The sequence below is a fragment of the Lampetra planeri genome, chromosome 26 (genome assembly GCF_965212315.1).
Source record: "Lampetra planeri chromosome 26, kcLamPlan1.2.h2, whole genome shotgun sequence".
Lineage (NCBI taxonomy): Eukaryota > Metazoa > Chordata > Hyperoartia > Petromyzontiformes > Petromyzontidae > Lampetra > Lampetra planeri.
The window spans coordinates 5,258,170-5,274,248 of NC_136132.1; the positions used below are offsets into that span (position 1 = coordinate 5,258,170).

The 16,079-nt window shown below is 41.5% G+C and overlaps 1 protein-coding gene across 1 annotated transcript in view; it reads left to right on the forward strand.

Moving 5' to 3' along the window:
* Window positions 1-16,079, forward strand: part of KATNB1 (katanin regulatory subunit B1) — a 44,862-nt gene that overhangs the window by 16,612 nt on the left and 12,171 nt on the right. The window contains exons 7-15 of the mRNA XM_078606570.1: window positions 1,943-2,058; window positions 2,570-2,641; window positions 3,922-4,072; window positions 4,396-4,574; window positions 5,982-6,112; window positions 6,741-6,791; window positions 7,045-7,115; window positions 14,307-14,417; window positions 15,916-16,053. Of these exons, the coding sequence (XP_078462696.1) occupies window positions 1,943-2,058; window positions 2,570-2,641; window positions 3,922-4,072; window positions 4,396-4,574; window positions 5,982-6,112; window positions 6,741-6,791; window positions 7,045-7,115; window positions 14,307-14,417; window positions 15,916-16,053 (1,020 nt within the window). The remainder of the gene's footprint in view (window positions 1-1,942; window positions 2,059-2,569; window positions 2,642-3,921; window positions 4,073-4,395; window positions 4,575-5,981; window positions 6,113-6,740; window positions 6,792-7,044; window positions 7,116-14,306; window positions 14,418-15,915; window positions 16,054-16,079) is intronic.

Genomic DNA, 16,079 nt, shown 5'->3' on the forward strand with positions numbered 1-16,079 from the left:
ATATTGTCATGTATTATATACATAATGAATTATTACTTAATCCTGAGCAGTACTAATTATAGGTGGCCCAATAGGCCAAGGTCAGTGCCATACATTTGTGACTTTCTCTACAGATGAACATCGCTTACCCGAACACGACTGCAATATACGCAGTAGGATTCATGACACTTCCTTTTAAGTTTTAATTGGTCTAGGTAATTTATAATGATTGAAATTCGACTGGTAAAAACTGGTGGATGGTTAAATTGTATTTATGGCTGCCGCACGCATTAGACATGCTGTCAGGTGGATTTTAAAAGGAAGCGGAAAAAATTAAATACATTCCTCGCAAATTGCAACTGTAAAATATATATTTAATACACAGTCCTAGACACTTCATTATTGCGAAGGTCACACATTTTTTGCAACGAAATTGTTTTTTCAATTGTCCACCCAAGTGCGCATTGAGGAGTTTACCTCCCATTTCAGTCCCACGTGTATTTACTGTACCCCCCCCCCTCATCCTTCTATTGTGGAGGTATGATCCCAACCATGAATAGTTAATGTATCATGGGGGCACATCTGCATTTGTGCTATAAATGTTGCAAGCTTTGAAAAGCAACTCGGAGCGAGGAAAGCGTGCGTGTATGAAAATTTAATGATGCTGGGTCTCCTCGGATCTGAATTTCCATACTGTACGTGAAAATGACCCTTGTGGAAAGGAGACGTAACATAAAGCATAACACTCGGCAGCACACGGCAGTATTTATGGATTAAAAAAAAAATCGTTATGTAAGGGTGTTTTTATTTCACCTAAATAATGGGTTTATTGGAAGTGATAGATATGCTTGGGAAGGATTCATTTTTCGCCCTTTTTGCTCTCCCAGCGTTTACAGTAATAGTTCTCTGGGGCATCGTGATTTAATAATAATGATGGCTATTTTGAACCTTCAGCAGCCTCGCTGAATCACAAGACTTTCAGGAGGTTACTGCATTGGGATGTTTGGTTAATACCAGGAATGAGTGTTTGGCTTGTGGGAGGAAAAGATAAAACCGATGCCGTTAACACATGGTAACGTTGGAGGTTACCCATACAAGTCCTAACCAGGCTCGACACTGCTTAGCTTCTGAGGTCATATGATCAGCTGCTTTTAATACGAGTTGGTGTTATATTCAAAATTAATTCGCTTACATATTCTACAGAGTATAATGTGGCCCTCGACGGTCTTTGAAAATGTACAAGCATAATGATTTGTTTTCCTTTATTGCTGCAACCTGATGTAGGGAGTTCCCATGCAATCAGGACCAGCCATATCTAGTAATGCACTGCTCCATCATCATCATCGGAGCTGATAATTGTAAACCTAAGCAAGATAGCCATTTATTTAAAGTGGGGGGGGGTGGGGTTGACAAAATAACATGTGCAAGTATAACATTTCACAACTGGAGTTTTTTGTGTGTGCTATCATTGATGATTATTCTGACACCATACAACACACCACATTTGGCAACCTGGTTTCACTTTATATGGACTCAAACCCAAAGACCTTGGTGGTGCTGGATCACATACTGGAACGTGGGCAGTTTAATTCGTATTATCCCCACGAGCCACTCGGTCACCTCCATTTGGTGCACAGTATTGATTGGTATGCTGAATGAATGATTGAACGTGGCAATGATGTCTAGGTGTGTGTCTGTGTGTGCATGTGTGGCGAGTGGTAGTGTCATGCACCGCGCTACGAACCCGGGAACCCGAGTTCAATTCCCGCTCATGGCCAACACAGGTGATGCATATCTGAATCGTTCCTGGGCCTCCCCTGGGTCGACACGGCCTCAAATGAGTACCTGGTGCGGGAGTGTGACAATCGCCACTGGGGAGACAAAGGCGGCCAGGCGTGGTGCTGACCACTCACCTCCTTCGAGTGCTGTGCTATAAGGGAGATTTTTGTGTTTGGTGTTACAGCTTTGGGACCTGACTGCTGGCAAGCTGCTGTACGAGTTTACAGATCACATGGCTGCTGTCAACTCACTGGAGTTCCACCCCAACGAGTTCTTGCTTGTCACGGGCAGTGCCGACAGGTGGGGCTTTTACAGCACGCAGAGCTGCTCTGCTCGGCAACTCTTCCCTCGTTTATAGTTTTGTTTTTCTCTCCTGATATTTGGCAGTGTATCGTCGTAACGGAACGTTTATGAACGTGAAAAAATGCGCAACTTTTAGTGATGCTGATTCAATAGGACGTGTGAATGGTGGAGTACTGGGGCTATTGGCAAAAGCGGAGTTTTATTTTGTAAATTTGCTGTCCACATTTATCTTCATGTAATAGCCCAAAGACAATATAGCATTAGCCTTTGAGCTCAGTTATTTTTTGCAGTTTTTTATAAATAAATAATTTTCTATCAATGTGATGGATAGAAATACTATCGGCCATTGTTTATACGTAAAACATTTTATTGCTACCGTCTGTTGCTGTTGTATCATTCAATAGTTTTCAAATGTTTACGTGTTGTGTTTAGTCTGTGTACAGTATTATCTATTGTCTAAAATAATTTGTTGGAGAATAAAGCGGCTGAATTTGTTTGTGTTTGTCAGGACGGTGCGATTCTGGGACCTTGAAAAATTTCAATTGGTTAGCGCCTCGGAAGGGGAAGCTTGCGGTGTCAGGTACCCGCACCATTAACATCCACCCGTACCATACAGGCACACACTAACGCTGTCAGAAAGTAACACCCAACCCATCCATACAGTGAGCATCAACGCAGGGGACACTGGCACAAAGTATGCCCACACCTCGGCCACCCCTACCCTGGGATCACGTGGAATGCGGAATTCGACTTTCCTCTATTTTTGTGCATGCACATTGCACTTTTAAATGTGAGCTAACACCCGCTCTACAGTCGGTGAAATTCCCCATCAACTAGAAATGTCACCGGCAAATAACAATAAAATGCCATGACCAGCTATTCCCCTTGCACAGCCATTACAGGGAACGCACAACAGTGTACGATCTCAATAATAATAACTTAGATTTATAAGGTGCCCTTAAATAATGGGTCTCAGAGGGCTATGCATATAAAGGAAGGGCAATAAGCGAGAAGTAACCGGGGAGAGAAAGACTAAAGAGAGGAGAGAGATCACTAGAGAGAGAGGGGGCCTTGTTAAACAGCTGGTGGAATCTTCAGCCGGGAATTGGTCTCCATCAACGGCGAGTTCCTGCCCTCCCAAATGCGAGGGAATTCTGGGTATCGTGCAGACAAAAGCCCGGTGGTCACCCCAGGTTCGAAGCCTGGAGCCCAGTTACGCTGAGTAGGTCGCAATCGGTCGATCTTAGAGATTTGAGTGGAGTGTGTAGCTGTATCAACTCCTGGATGTAGAGTGGCGAATAGCCCATTTAAAGCCTCGAACACAAATAGGAGAATCTTAAACTCCAATGCAGGTTTGAACTGGAAGCTAATTTTAAGTGGGGGCATAATTTTGCATCGCAGTTAATCTTAACTACAAGCCTAAACTGGTTAAAAGTAATTATTCCTAATAAGGGTAGATGGTTGCATATGTATTCTGTTGTATATTTACTGATGGCTAAAAGCAGTGGATAGACACACTCATCAGCATCCGTCACGACCCAGCTGTACCACAATCTGTCTCACTTACATTGACCAATCTCACAACCCTGTATGCACAGTGGTCATGTGTTGTGTCTTCTGTCCTTTTGCGGCCATTCTATCGATAGTCGTCAAACAACTATAATCCTTTTCGTTATGTGTCCTGTCAAATCCCACTTACATGTTTTAATGGTCACATTGCATTCTTGCCACGGTGTTTAAAAATGTCGCACTTTCATTAGGGGCCTGTGAAAATCAGTGTTGTTAAACGATCTTTGGCTACATAAACAGGTGGTTCCCCTGTGTCTTCGTGTGTGCGCTCCGATCACCTCTGCGGCCTAGGTGCGTGCTGTTTAACCCGGACGGCTCATGCCTATTCAGCGGCTCCCAAGACATGATGCGCGTCATGGGATGGGAGCCCTTCCGCTGCTTCGACTCGCTGCACGTGGGCTGGGGCAAGCTGGCTGACCTTTCCATCCTCTCCAACCAGCTGGTGCGAGCTTCCAACCAGTTCCTGCCTCGATGCCCGATTGTACACGTGCCTGTCTTTACATATTAGTACCTTTATATGTGTGTGCCGAATGAAATGTCTGCCATCATGCCTACCTCTTGACAGATGTTCCATTGTATCATTGTTCATTATCATGGATATCGTTGCCACTGTTTTTTGCAGCTGTCTCTCCCCGCTTTCGTATTTTTGTTTGTTTTTCTCCTCGAGCATGCCTCCCTTTCGCCGCCAATTTCTCGAAAAATGTTCTAATATGTTAGCGGGACCCCCCCCCCCCCCCAATTCGTTCCTGTTCCCGCTGCGTGCAGATCGGCGCCTCGTTTCAAAAATCGACGGTGTCCGTGTACATCGTGGACCTGGCGCAGGTGAACAAAAGTGGCCTGGGCCTGCTCGCGGCGGACAGGCCAGCTGCCCCTCTCTCGCCCAACACCACGCCGTCGAGAGCAAACTACGTGCGCCCGCACACCAGCAGCTCCAAGCAGGCCAAGTATGTGGCCAGCGAGCAGGCAGCACTCAGTCCTGTCTCCTCAATGACGCGTGCAACGTCTGCCGTTAGAGCCGTCTCACAGTAGCTTTGGCCCATGGGATTCCCTGACAGTTCGATGCAGGTCGCTTTTAGCCCTGACACGTTGAGACGTCATGATATTTCATTCGCAAATCTCTGATCAGACAATGGACGTGTATCACACATTCAGAAACAATGTTCTGGAAATCAAAATTAAACCAAGTTGTTTGTTTAATGCTTGAAACAGGTTAATGTATGGTGGAGATAAAGTATGGATGCCTGATGTGAGTAGTGCCAAGTCCATGTACGTAGATTTTTAAACTGTTCATGAAACCATACAAATTAAGTTTTATACTTCGGTATTTCACGGTTTATACATATTTGTGTGTTTGCGTTAGGTTGTGTAATCTGATGATGCTGGATGTAATATCCAGAGAAATGTTGTTACTCATTTAAATGTTGTGAGATTACTCTCCCAACATCACCGGTGTACTGAAGCAGTAATAAATCTGGCACGTTTGTTCACGCGACACCTTTATTACTTACAATTTGTGTGAAAGAGGTTCCTTTCACGGTTTTGCACCACAGTAAACTTGGGAGGTTTGAGCGTGATATTCAAGTGACATGAAGGATGGATTCTTATGTTCATGAATTCTTGCGTTCTTTTATGTGAAATATATATAGAGCAAGCTTCTGTACGGCGGTACATAATGTTTAATCACTTGCACGCTTTTGAATGAGCTTGCGGTTGCACTGCAAGTGCTCAACAAAAATTCTATGTATATTGTTGTCTACTTTGCATTTGCATTCACTGCTCGCAATAAATTAACACATTCCCTTCTTCCCAGGATTCACAGAAATACTATAATAAATATTACGGAATTATAAATATTACAAAACGCAAACACGCAAGTGTGCTGGCTTTTTTAATTACCACAGTATAAAATAATTCATGCATGGGCATTTATTCGTTTTCTCTTTGGGACACACTACAAAAAATATGGATATGGGTAATGAAGTGATGCACCAAAAGATTAGGTTTGTTTTAGCGTGCATGTCTGTGTGTAAGTTAGGGGCATTTCACTACGAATCTGATGGCCTGAGTTTCATTCCCGCTCACGACCAGTAACAGTGGCGAATATTTGAACTGGTCCTGGACCTCCCCTAGGTCGACTCAGCCTTAAATTAGTACCTGGTGTGATATGTAAACATCATAAATGTGGAATCAAACGTGGCCGGGCGTGGTGTTGGTCACCCACCCGCTCGTGTGCCATGCCGCCCATATAGGTGCTCCACAACAGCACAGCCTACAGCAGACCAAGAGTCTGCGTCGGGCTCTGTGGGGAATGTGTGTCTTTGTGCGTATGTGTGCGTGTAAACAATGTGCAGCGAGATGAAAAGAGAACCAGAGCAGGAGGCACGAGGAGGAAACGGGGATGAAGAGGAAGAAGAATCTTCATCAGCAGAAATTACCAACCCTGACGAGTACAAGAAGATCTTCCAGCCCAGCCCAATGTTAGGTCAGTAGCGGTATGACCCACTGGCCCTTTGGGAGTTACACACCTTCAGCAGAAGTGGGGCCCGCGCACACTCTCAGACCGTATAGATAAAGGAAGGGAAAGTTTTGTTTGTTTTCTGCTCGCTTGCTTGCTCATTAATTTAATGACTGGTCGGAGGCTGGATTTCTTCACGTAATTTGTTAACGAGGAGAAAGGGCAATTCAATGGAGTGTGCCGGTGACCAGTGTGAATAATCGGTGGCAGTGGACATTGTGAAGTAGAACACCGTTCTTTGTTCTGGTTGGGGATAATTTTAGTTTAGAATACTTTTTGGCACTAAGAGGGAGTGGAGTTGAAATCGGTGCCAGTTCAGACTTGTTTGTGTATAAATATGGGCTTAAGCAAAGGATGAAAGCTACTAATGTGGTGTCATTGTGTACATATATTGATAATAATTTATTGAGGGAGTGTCGGATATCTTCATTAAATTGTATAATTGTGACAAGATTTTTGCGATCGAGTTCAGTCATAAAATGTTAAGAACATGACATTTTCATCAGGACAAAACCGTTAAAAGTAAAGTTTCATAATAATGATGTGTGAAACGATCTTGCGAGAAAATTAAAAGCCTAATGACCATATTTTTCAGACCGAACACCTCCCAAAAAAGCCGAACCCTTTCCTGCCCCTCCAGAGGAAGGTACTATAACAGTCCCATTTTGTGGACATACATTAGTTCACATGATGCTTTACCCAGTTTGGATGGGCTCACTAATAGTTAATCTGCATTCCACATTAAGGTGCTGTGTACGTGTATTCTTGCAGTGACCCGCTGTCATGTTTCGGTCAGCAAAGATCGATGCTTGCGTTTAAGATATAATCTTAACTCTCTATTTGTTCGGTTGATTGTTTAATCACATTGGCTGTGGTGGGTGTGTTGCGTCCACTTGCAGATGGACTTCTCGGGAAGAACGTTCTAGCTGTTGTTCATAATGACCGACCACTGACCAAAGCCAAGAGACAGGTACTTATCACACAGGGCAACCCTTGCTGAAGTAGATTTTCTAATTTTGTAACTAACCGTCATCAACTGCCGAATGGTATAATTGGCTGTTGCAAGACAGCTTGAATAGAACGTGAGCATGTGTACGTGTGGAGATAGTTAATGGTTTCACTTCTGTCATGCTCAAACACATTTGGTATTGCTCTGGAGTCGTCATTGAACATTGTTATTGATATTCCTTGATGTTGTTACGAAAGGTCCGTATGACTTTCAATTCTAACTTATACCATTGTGCCAACAACTGCTGCTTCTTCCAGCTGTTACAGCCATATGTTAATCAGTTTCATGGTGATAATGTCTAATTGCAAAAGTTACAATAGTGGCATCATCCAAGATCGTTTCTTATTTTAGGCTTCAACCATCTGCCAACTTAATGTTTCAATAAACATGCAGTCTGTTCCTGTATGTTTCAATTGTGCCTTGGAATTTCCATGAACAACCTTGGCAGCAAGCATTGCATCACCCTGTGCCAAAGAACTACCCAAGAAGATAACATCACAGAACTACTTTGCAGTAAATTCAATAAGTGGGAAGAAAGCGTAATTCAAAATAATACAAATAAATACATAGGCTTCTTATAATCGATTGGCAGTTCTTCCCACTTGCCCTATTATAGATGTGTTCATTGCATGCCAATAAAATAAAACATATTTTGTGTTTTTTTTTGTGTAGCCAGGCATAGCAAGTCTATGAAATCATCAACCCCACTTCACTTGAAAACCTAGTTTAACCACTGGCAGTTACCCAAATTCATACCCAGCATCTCAGCAGTGCCAGATTAAGGTTCTGACAGGGTGTTAGCCCCATTATCTTCATTTTGTTTTATGCCAGAAAGCTTCACTGGGTCTCCATACTTAATTTTTCGCATGGCCCTTCTTGGAATGTGTGGCCATTCCTTTTAGAGTAAAATTGTATTATTATGCAATGATTAATTATAATCTTGATATTTCTGTATCACCATCAATGAAATAAAATAGGCGTATGACAAAATGTAAACGTATTAAATTGTACATTATCATGATACGCATTCCCCCAACGGACTGTCGTACACAAAATATCTAAGAGCTTAATATGTGTAACTGATCAGGTTATATCTTAGTGACATCGCATTAGACGTGCATTAATTTACTTGTCATGTGGCAGCTGAGGTAAAGTGAAACTCGTCAGGGGAAAAAAACACGTATTTCTCACCTGAGATTCTTACAGTGATTGGGTGTGGATGTGATACTCGGGCTCATGCCCAGCTCATCTGTGACCTTGGTTCATTTTGTGGCTCCTTCCGAGAACAGACAGCTTGCTTTGCAGGATCGGTGTCACGTGTGTGTGCGTAGTTACCATTTTGGAGGCTTTTTCTTTGTGTTTAGTTTGTCAGTATAGGAACAGACTATTGCGTGCCTCTGTCGAGGCAAAAATCTGCCTGGAAAACTGTGCACAATTGCTAAGTTTTCTATGCAATACAGGATGTCCTTTGGAAATTAGCTGTATGCAGCTCGTGAATCTATGTTTGTATATGTGGAAAAAGGAAATTTCACATTATAGCTCGTGCATTTTAGCCTTGAACTTAATTTTATTTCAAATATTTTTTCAAGTTATTCATAAAAAAAATCTACTTTTAATTTTTTTACTGAAATTACCACAATGGTATGGCATTTGCTTGTGCTTTGGCTCATTGTCTCGGGGAAATGACATTTAACTATATAATCTGTCTAGTGAGCTAAGCGAGATCGCAGTGTGCTTAAGATAAGTCTTGTTATTCAGCCTCGGGCACACCGTATTATTTTTTGTGGGCCAGCAGCTCAAAATCATTGACAGACCACCGGCAATTTATCAAAGCCGCCCACCAAGCCATTGGTTCTTGATTGCCGGAGACATCTTTATAAATGGGAAAATGCTGGAGCACTTGTTTAGGACTGAGCGCGAGGTTGTGAATGTCAATTATGGCTCCATTTTCATGCAGGAAAAAACTAGCACGTATTTAGGTCACGTGCTGTCAAGTCTGCCACGATCACGTCAGTACAATACGTGGCTTCAAGCTCCACTTGAATCCCTTTATAGTTTGTATTTGGATCTGGTCTGCTTTGATTTCTATACCGGTTTGACTTCATCTCCATGACTACACCCCTATGACCTGTCATAAAAATGAGATCCAGGGCATGAGGTCGTATGCTCAGAAATGTATTTGTACAGCCCCATTGCAAGTGATTAATTGTCAGCGGTGTGTGACGATTGGACTCGGCAATCGCACTTTAACTCATAAGCAATCTGGCACCTGTTAAGAGCATTTGTTTAGACCATATTTGCTAGAATATTGTGGTTGTCGGCAAACGGTCCAGTGACTATTTAAGTTAGATATTTTAAAGAAAGTGATTCATTTTGCTACTGAATACTAATGACCATAAATTATTTGTTTTCTGTTGCACTTACAAAATATTAGCACACAAACGTTATTAGACTCTCAAAAAGTCCACACTGATTTTGTATTACATTCAAAGAAGGGATGAAATGTGATCAAATATGTTAATTATTTATGGCCTTTTCACAAGCACAAATTGAATGTTCATAAAAAAAATGCTTTTAATAATTAAACACACATTTACTGATGTATGTGGAAGCACAATAATATACTCTTTGGTTCTTTCGGTAAAGTCATGCAGAAAGAAAATAAATTAAATAATAGAATATGACGTTTCGATTGCAACACAAGCAATCATCATCAGGTACAAATGAAAGAGAAAACAAACCTAATAAACTTAGAAATATAATGCAATACAACACAGAGTCGGCTAACACAACAGTCAACACCCTACCTGGTTGATTACGTTCTTCCAAAGATTGCTCAATTTGAGAGAGAGACAAAACACAGACACGGAGACACACAGACAGACACACAAGCAGAGAGACACAGAGAGACACACACATCGACACACAGAGACACAACGCCTCTGTGTCAAGGCCTTTCTACCTGATGACGATTGCTTGTGTTGCAATCGAAACATCGTATTCTATTATTTAATTTAATTTCTTTCTACGTGACTTTACCGAAAGAACCAAAGAGTAATTCCTGCGGTCACGAAAGCTTCAAATCACAATAATATATTTTCATCAAGTCTGGCCATTAGTGAACTAAAATGAATGTGAAAATCGTGAATTAATTCAAACAAATCTTTCAAATGTAGTGTCTGAATTCAAAGACAAGCCCAGCTCACTGTAATTGTGGGGGAACTTACAATTTAAAGATCATTCATTCAATGGCACTCAGTCAGAAATGTTGAAAATAAGAGTAATATGCTTCCTTCACTATGCACTTACACTTATTTCATATTCTAAGGTAAAATAACAATGCAATTAATAACGCGCACAGTATTTCACTTCAGTGACCGTGACTCTGAGACGCGGAGCCAAGCTCAGTGTCATTTGAAAGCCAGGCGAAATAGGGGTGCCTTTATGTGTCTCTTGAAAGGAGATGTAGGTTGATTGCTGCTATTTTGCAGTGGGATGCCGTTCCATGGAGGGGGCTTCCATGGAGAAACAATGCCGGGCAGTGACATTCCTGTTCCTTGGTATACAGAGGAGGCTGTGAGTCATGCTGCTGTGAAGAGTTCTCCAATGAGCTGTAGTGCAGGGGGACCGGAGAGCAAAGAATGATAGTGTGGTCAACCGAAAGTATAGGCGCATTGGCATAGGCAGCGGGCGATCTTGTAGCTGACCATGCTGGCAATGGGAAGCCAGTGGAGGGAGGTGCAGATGACAGGCACCATGCGTGATGGTTTTGCAACCTTCGGAATTGAGATAATTTCATGAGGATCGGACGGAGTCAAAATAGTCGAGGCATGACCCGACTATGCTGCTTGTGAGGACATTTGCCAGTTCAGTGGTGATTAGTGGACGTAAGTGACTAAGGCCCTGAATTGCTGGTTGCAAGGTCTGGATGATGTGCTTGGTGTGGCTGTCGAAGGATAATTGTAGAGTCGAGAGTGACGCCGAGGAATTTGATGTCGCCGGAGAAATGGATGGTGGCGCCAGCGATTAATATGCTAGAAGGGAGCGTGGATGTGGTGAGTCGCGACCTGGCGCCGAGCAGGATGGAATTAGACTTTGAAGCATTCGAGGAGAGATTCTGGGCTTGGAACCACAGTTGTAAAGTGGCGGTGCACTCAAGAGCCTCTCTAGTGCAGAGGCATTGGTGGAATCAACAGCGGTGAAGAGTAGGCCGTCATGTGCATAGGAATGCTGTTTGACTTCAAAGCCCCTAATGCGGTGGCATATAGGAAATGTCTAGGCCACGAACAGCCTGGGCTGAGGAGAGAAACTTGAGGGACTCCGCATGAGAGCTTGAGTTCCACCGATGAAGACACTCCCCCACTCTGGCTGAATTATTGCTGCCTGAAAGCCAGGACGTGATCCATTGTCAGGCTGGGCCACTGATACCGAAGTGGGATTCCAGGAGGCCAATGAGGAAAGGGTGGTTAATGGTGTCGAACTAATAATAATTTGTTGTGCGACTGCTTCGGAGCTGATTAGCCAAATTGCATTGAGATGGAATCGTTTGTTTAGAGTGACACATACACAGCTAATGTCAACTTAACCTTTCAAAGTCCTTTAAATAATTTTAAACCATTGAGAAAACTTGCATCATACTTGTCAGATTTGGGGGAAATATATAGTTGAAACAAGAGAAGTTGAAACCAGGTCAACATTTTTAGGAAACTCCATACAATGAAGTAACTTAAAGCAATAAATGTAATAATTTTAAATAGACGTTTTATCATAAGCAACCAACAGGTGCGGTGCATTTTCTAATAAGCACAAATAGCATCCAATATGTTTTAAACCATTTCAATTCCAAGGGTTTGGTTAAATGCATATCAACCTCCAAATAGGGCATTTGTACCTGCCCATCAGTGATGCATTTAGTCCGGGTTAATATCACTCACCGCTCATAGTAAACAGTGCTGTGACGACGCACTGCAATGTAAATTGCTGTATTTGAGACGATGAAAGTCACAACAATTTGGTTTATTTTTGTAGATTAGCACAAGTTGATAATAAAAATGTGTTTTTAGGCTTACTACTTATTCTGTATTCTAAAAATGTTTATACATATATGTAATGTTACGGACCATAATAGGAGTGTTTATAATCCACCGTCACTGTTCGGGCCGGTGAAATGGCACAGCTCGTTACATATTTAATATCTATATTACAAGCCCATTTATAAGGCATCTCTATATTCAGATTGTTGCCATTACATTGGCTGGTGTGAGTCGCAGAGCCAGGCACCATGTATTTTTTAAAGTTCTACATTCCGTAATTGCCAAGAACCACCCCACACGTTGCCAAATGTTTTAACTGAAATTGAATAAACCATTTTCTTTTACGCGTGGTATAAATCAACGCGGCGAATGTGAAAATCATGCCTCTTCATTTAAATGGAAATGCGTTTTGATTGCTACGACTCATTTTATGTGAAACCGCTTTGTAATATTAGACAAAATTGATTATCAGAGGCAGTTTGACAATTTATTGTAAACATTATTGGCACTAGTCAATATACCAGTATTGTGATTCATGTTTACGTTATAATTTTTTAGTAAATTAAGTTTCAATTGCAAATTCGTAGTGATCACACTGCTCAGTGGATAAAGGATGACAATCCATTCCTTAGTTAATCAAGCGTGCTCTTTCATGCTAATTCCACTGTACAATTGAAAATATGGTTTTAATTAAGTCTAATACAAGTGAAAGAAGACTGGCCCTTTTCTTTTGTCCACAAGGAAGGGCTTTATTTCACGGCACAGGTCCACACCTTCTTTCTCGCTGTCTCCCGCAACACCCCGAACTCTGCCTCCCGCTCCCTCTTTTAACCGCTTCCTGGCTCCGCCCCTCGTCGCACTCCGTCTCCACCAATCATCATCCTCTCTTACCCTCACCTGGCCTAACCGTACCACCTGATGCTCACCCAACCCTCCAGCTCTTTTCCCTTTGGAATGTTCCGGCCAATCCTCTTTCTGCCCGTGCTCTAACCAATCTGAGCGTGGAGTGTTTGCTCCAGCCTTCTTGAGTACTCTGACCCAGGGATCGTGTGTGGTAAACGCTACACAAGTGTTAGATTGGTCAAACAGGATTAAAGAGTGTTCGCATTAAAGAGGGGCAAAAGTACATGACATATTCGCTGACCCAGGTGTTTCCTGAGGCTGAACATGTTTATCAGGGGGGAGGGCCCCAACAGTTGACTGACAATTCTAGATTTGAAGTTTTCGTGACTGCAAGGATCGGTAAAGTCACGTTGGTAAAAAAAAAAATAGGACCTGGATCTTGTGTTTGTTTAGAATTTTGGAAATCTTTTTGGTAACGCCTGTTATTTGCTGGAGCAGTCTACACCTGATGACGGCTGCTTGTGTTGCTTCCGAAACGTCGTGATTTAATTTATTTGTTTTCATTTTCAATTATTTGATATTTTTTACCTACGTGACTTTACCGGAAAAAAACAAAGAGTATAGTTGACTGACAGTGTGGAAGTGTCATGTAAAACTCTACTTTAATTGGCAAAGAGAGATTTTGAAATCCATTTAGAAAGAGGAAAATGAAAAAAAATCGAGTTTATAAAAATTGTGCAGCTTGGAATAATGAATTATTTAAGTAGTTGGTAATATATTCAATAATCGGTTATTATACCATGTCTCATATTTAGTGTTAAGCTTCAGTTCACATACGACTGCTATCCTACTATAAGTTAATATATTTAGGTGAGTATATTCATATGTTAATAATTGGATCTATAAAATAGAATAAATAATACATTCATTTGTAATTATTACTATCTAGTTTAAATCTGATTGGTTAATCCTGTAAGGGCATGACATTTATTTAAGAAACTTGAATTTTTATTTTGGCCGCCTGAACCTTGTCCTGATAATTATTGACGTCGTTTCAAACAAAACACCTTGTCTCATTTGGTTGTGAGAATTTGCTGTCATTATCGACTGGGCTGAGACTTTTAAAATGTACTACACTTGAAAACCCGTTTTCATCACAGTTGGCTTGCCCAGTTTCAGGCCAGGATATCAGCAGCGCTAGCTCAGTGTTCTGACCTCTGAGCCGCCGTTCCACTCGGAGTCGTCTCCCGTTTTAACGTTAACAACGTCTACACAGGTCCCATCGGTGGTGGTCAGCGAGGATCCGGCAACCAATCAGACGGAGGCAGCTGTGGTACCTGGAGGCAGGAAGGCCCCTTTGGGTTTACGGGCGGCCGACTTCTTACCCGTAAGTTGTTGTTTGTGTCTTTTACATGTCAAAAGCATAGGATTTAGGTGTCGTTTCATCCAATTCGTGAGGCACTGGTGTTATGAGATAAAACTTCATTATTATAATAATGTTCTCTGTTTTGTCATCAAGTCATTCCACTTCTATGATTGTAAATGGAGCTTATACTCTTAGGTTTTTTCGGTAAAGTCAATATAATAGGAATAATAATAGAAATAAAATAATAAATCTCGACGTTTCGGAGGCAACACAAGTCTCCGTCATCAGGTTAGACCGTCACAGCTAAATTTACTGTATCAAAGTGAGCTGTGACGGTCCCACCTGATGACGGAGACTTGTGTTGCTTCCGAAACGGTGTGAAAAAGAATTTTATTATTTATTTTTTGCTACGTGACTTTACCGAAAAAACCTAAGAGTATGAATCCTTGCAGTCACGAAAGCTTCAAATCTAGAATCAATGGAGCTTATTTCATTTCAGTAGTCTTTAGGTAAATTGTGGAGAACCCAATGCCACAATGACTTAGTTTTGAAGAGAGACCTCTAAGTCATTAAAATAAATACAAAGATAATTTATATATTTCAGTGCATGCACAATAAATAAATGAATCGGATGTTAACGCACTTTATAATGTAATCAAACTTACCACATCTGCTTTTAAGGAATAAAATAGCATTTTAATATCTTTTTGCTTGCTTATTTGGTGTGTTTTGAATCGACACCATTAATAAAGACCACATTTATTTCACATAATGTAAAATAAACTGGAATCACAACTTGTATGGACATTTTTGCATCTTAATTTGATTCTTAATCTTTCTTTGGATGGCTGTATAGATTGTATAGTAGTTATCACACTCAACACTGAGAATGTATGGTAGTGCAGACTAGGTTCCTCAGGCTGCTTGCTAGTGTTGCAGGAAATATTACCAAATTGCAATTGGCAATCTGTAGTAGGCGTTAATGACTTGTGGTGCAGCATTTTCAAAAGGAGATTATTGTGCACCATTATCAGACGAAAATATTGGTTCCTCTTGCTAAATTACAAAAAAATGTCTCTGCATAATTCCCCTGACCTGCCTCACAAATGATGAATGTAATTTTGCTTGCATCTTCTTCTATAAAAGTACATTGAATTGGATGTGTAATTTTTAATTTAAATGCTTTAATTGCCAAGTGTTGGGATATTGAGGAGTGATCTCATCCCAAATTAGGTTGAAGATAATTAAATACACCCCCACGGTGAAGTAATGCTTTTAAAAAATAGGTCACAATATAACATTCAGCAGTGGCCTTAACTAAACTTTCATACAAAAATTCCGATTAATACTTTTGAGAAGAAAATAAAAACGTAATGCCTCGTGGATTTGAGTTTGCATCGCATGTAGGATAAAATTTGATGTGTGTTTTTCCAACACCCAAGTAAGCATCATCTTGTGCGTGCATATCTGCTTCGGTGCGCACACTCATACGGGTGCATGTTGGCATGGCTGGTCACAGAATCCCGAGCGGGAGATGACCGAGGAGGAAGTCCTGTCGCAGGTACGCAAGGGATACGAGACCCTCTGCACTCTCTTGACTGATCGGCACAAGAAGCTCAAGATTGTACTTGCGCTATGGACCAGCTGTGAGATAAAGGTAACCGAGCGGCTTTCTAGTTCCTT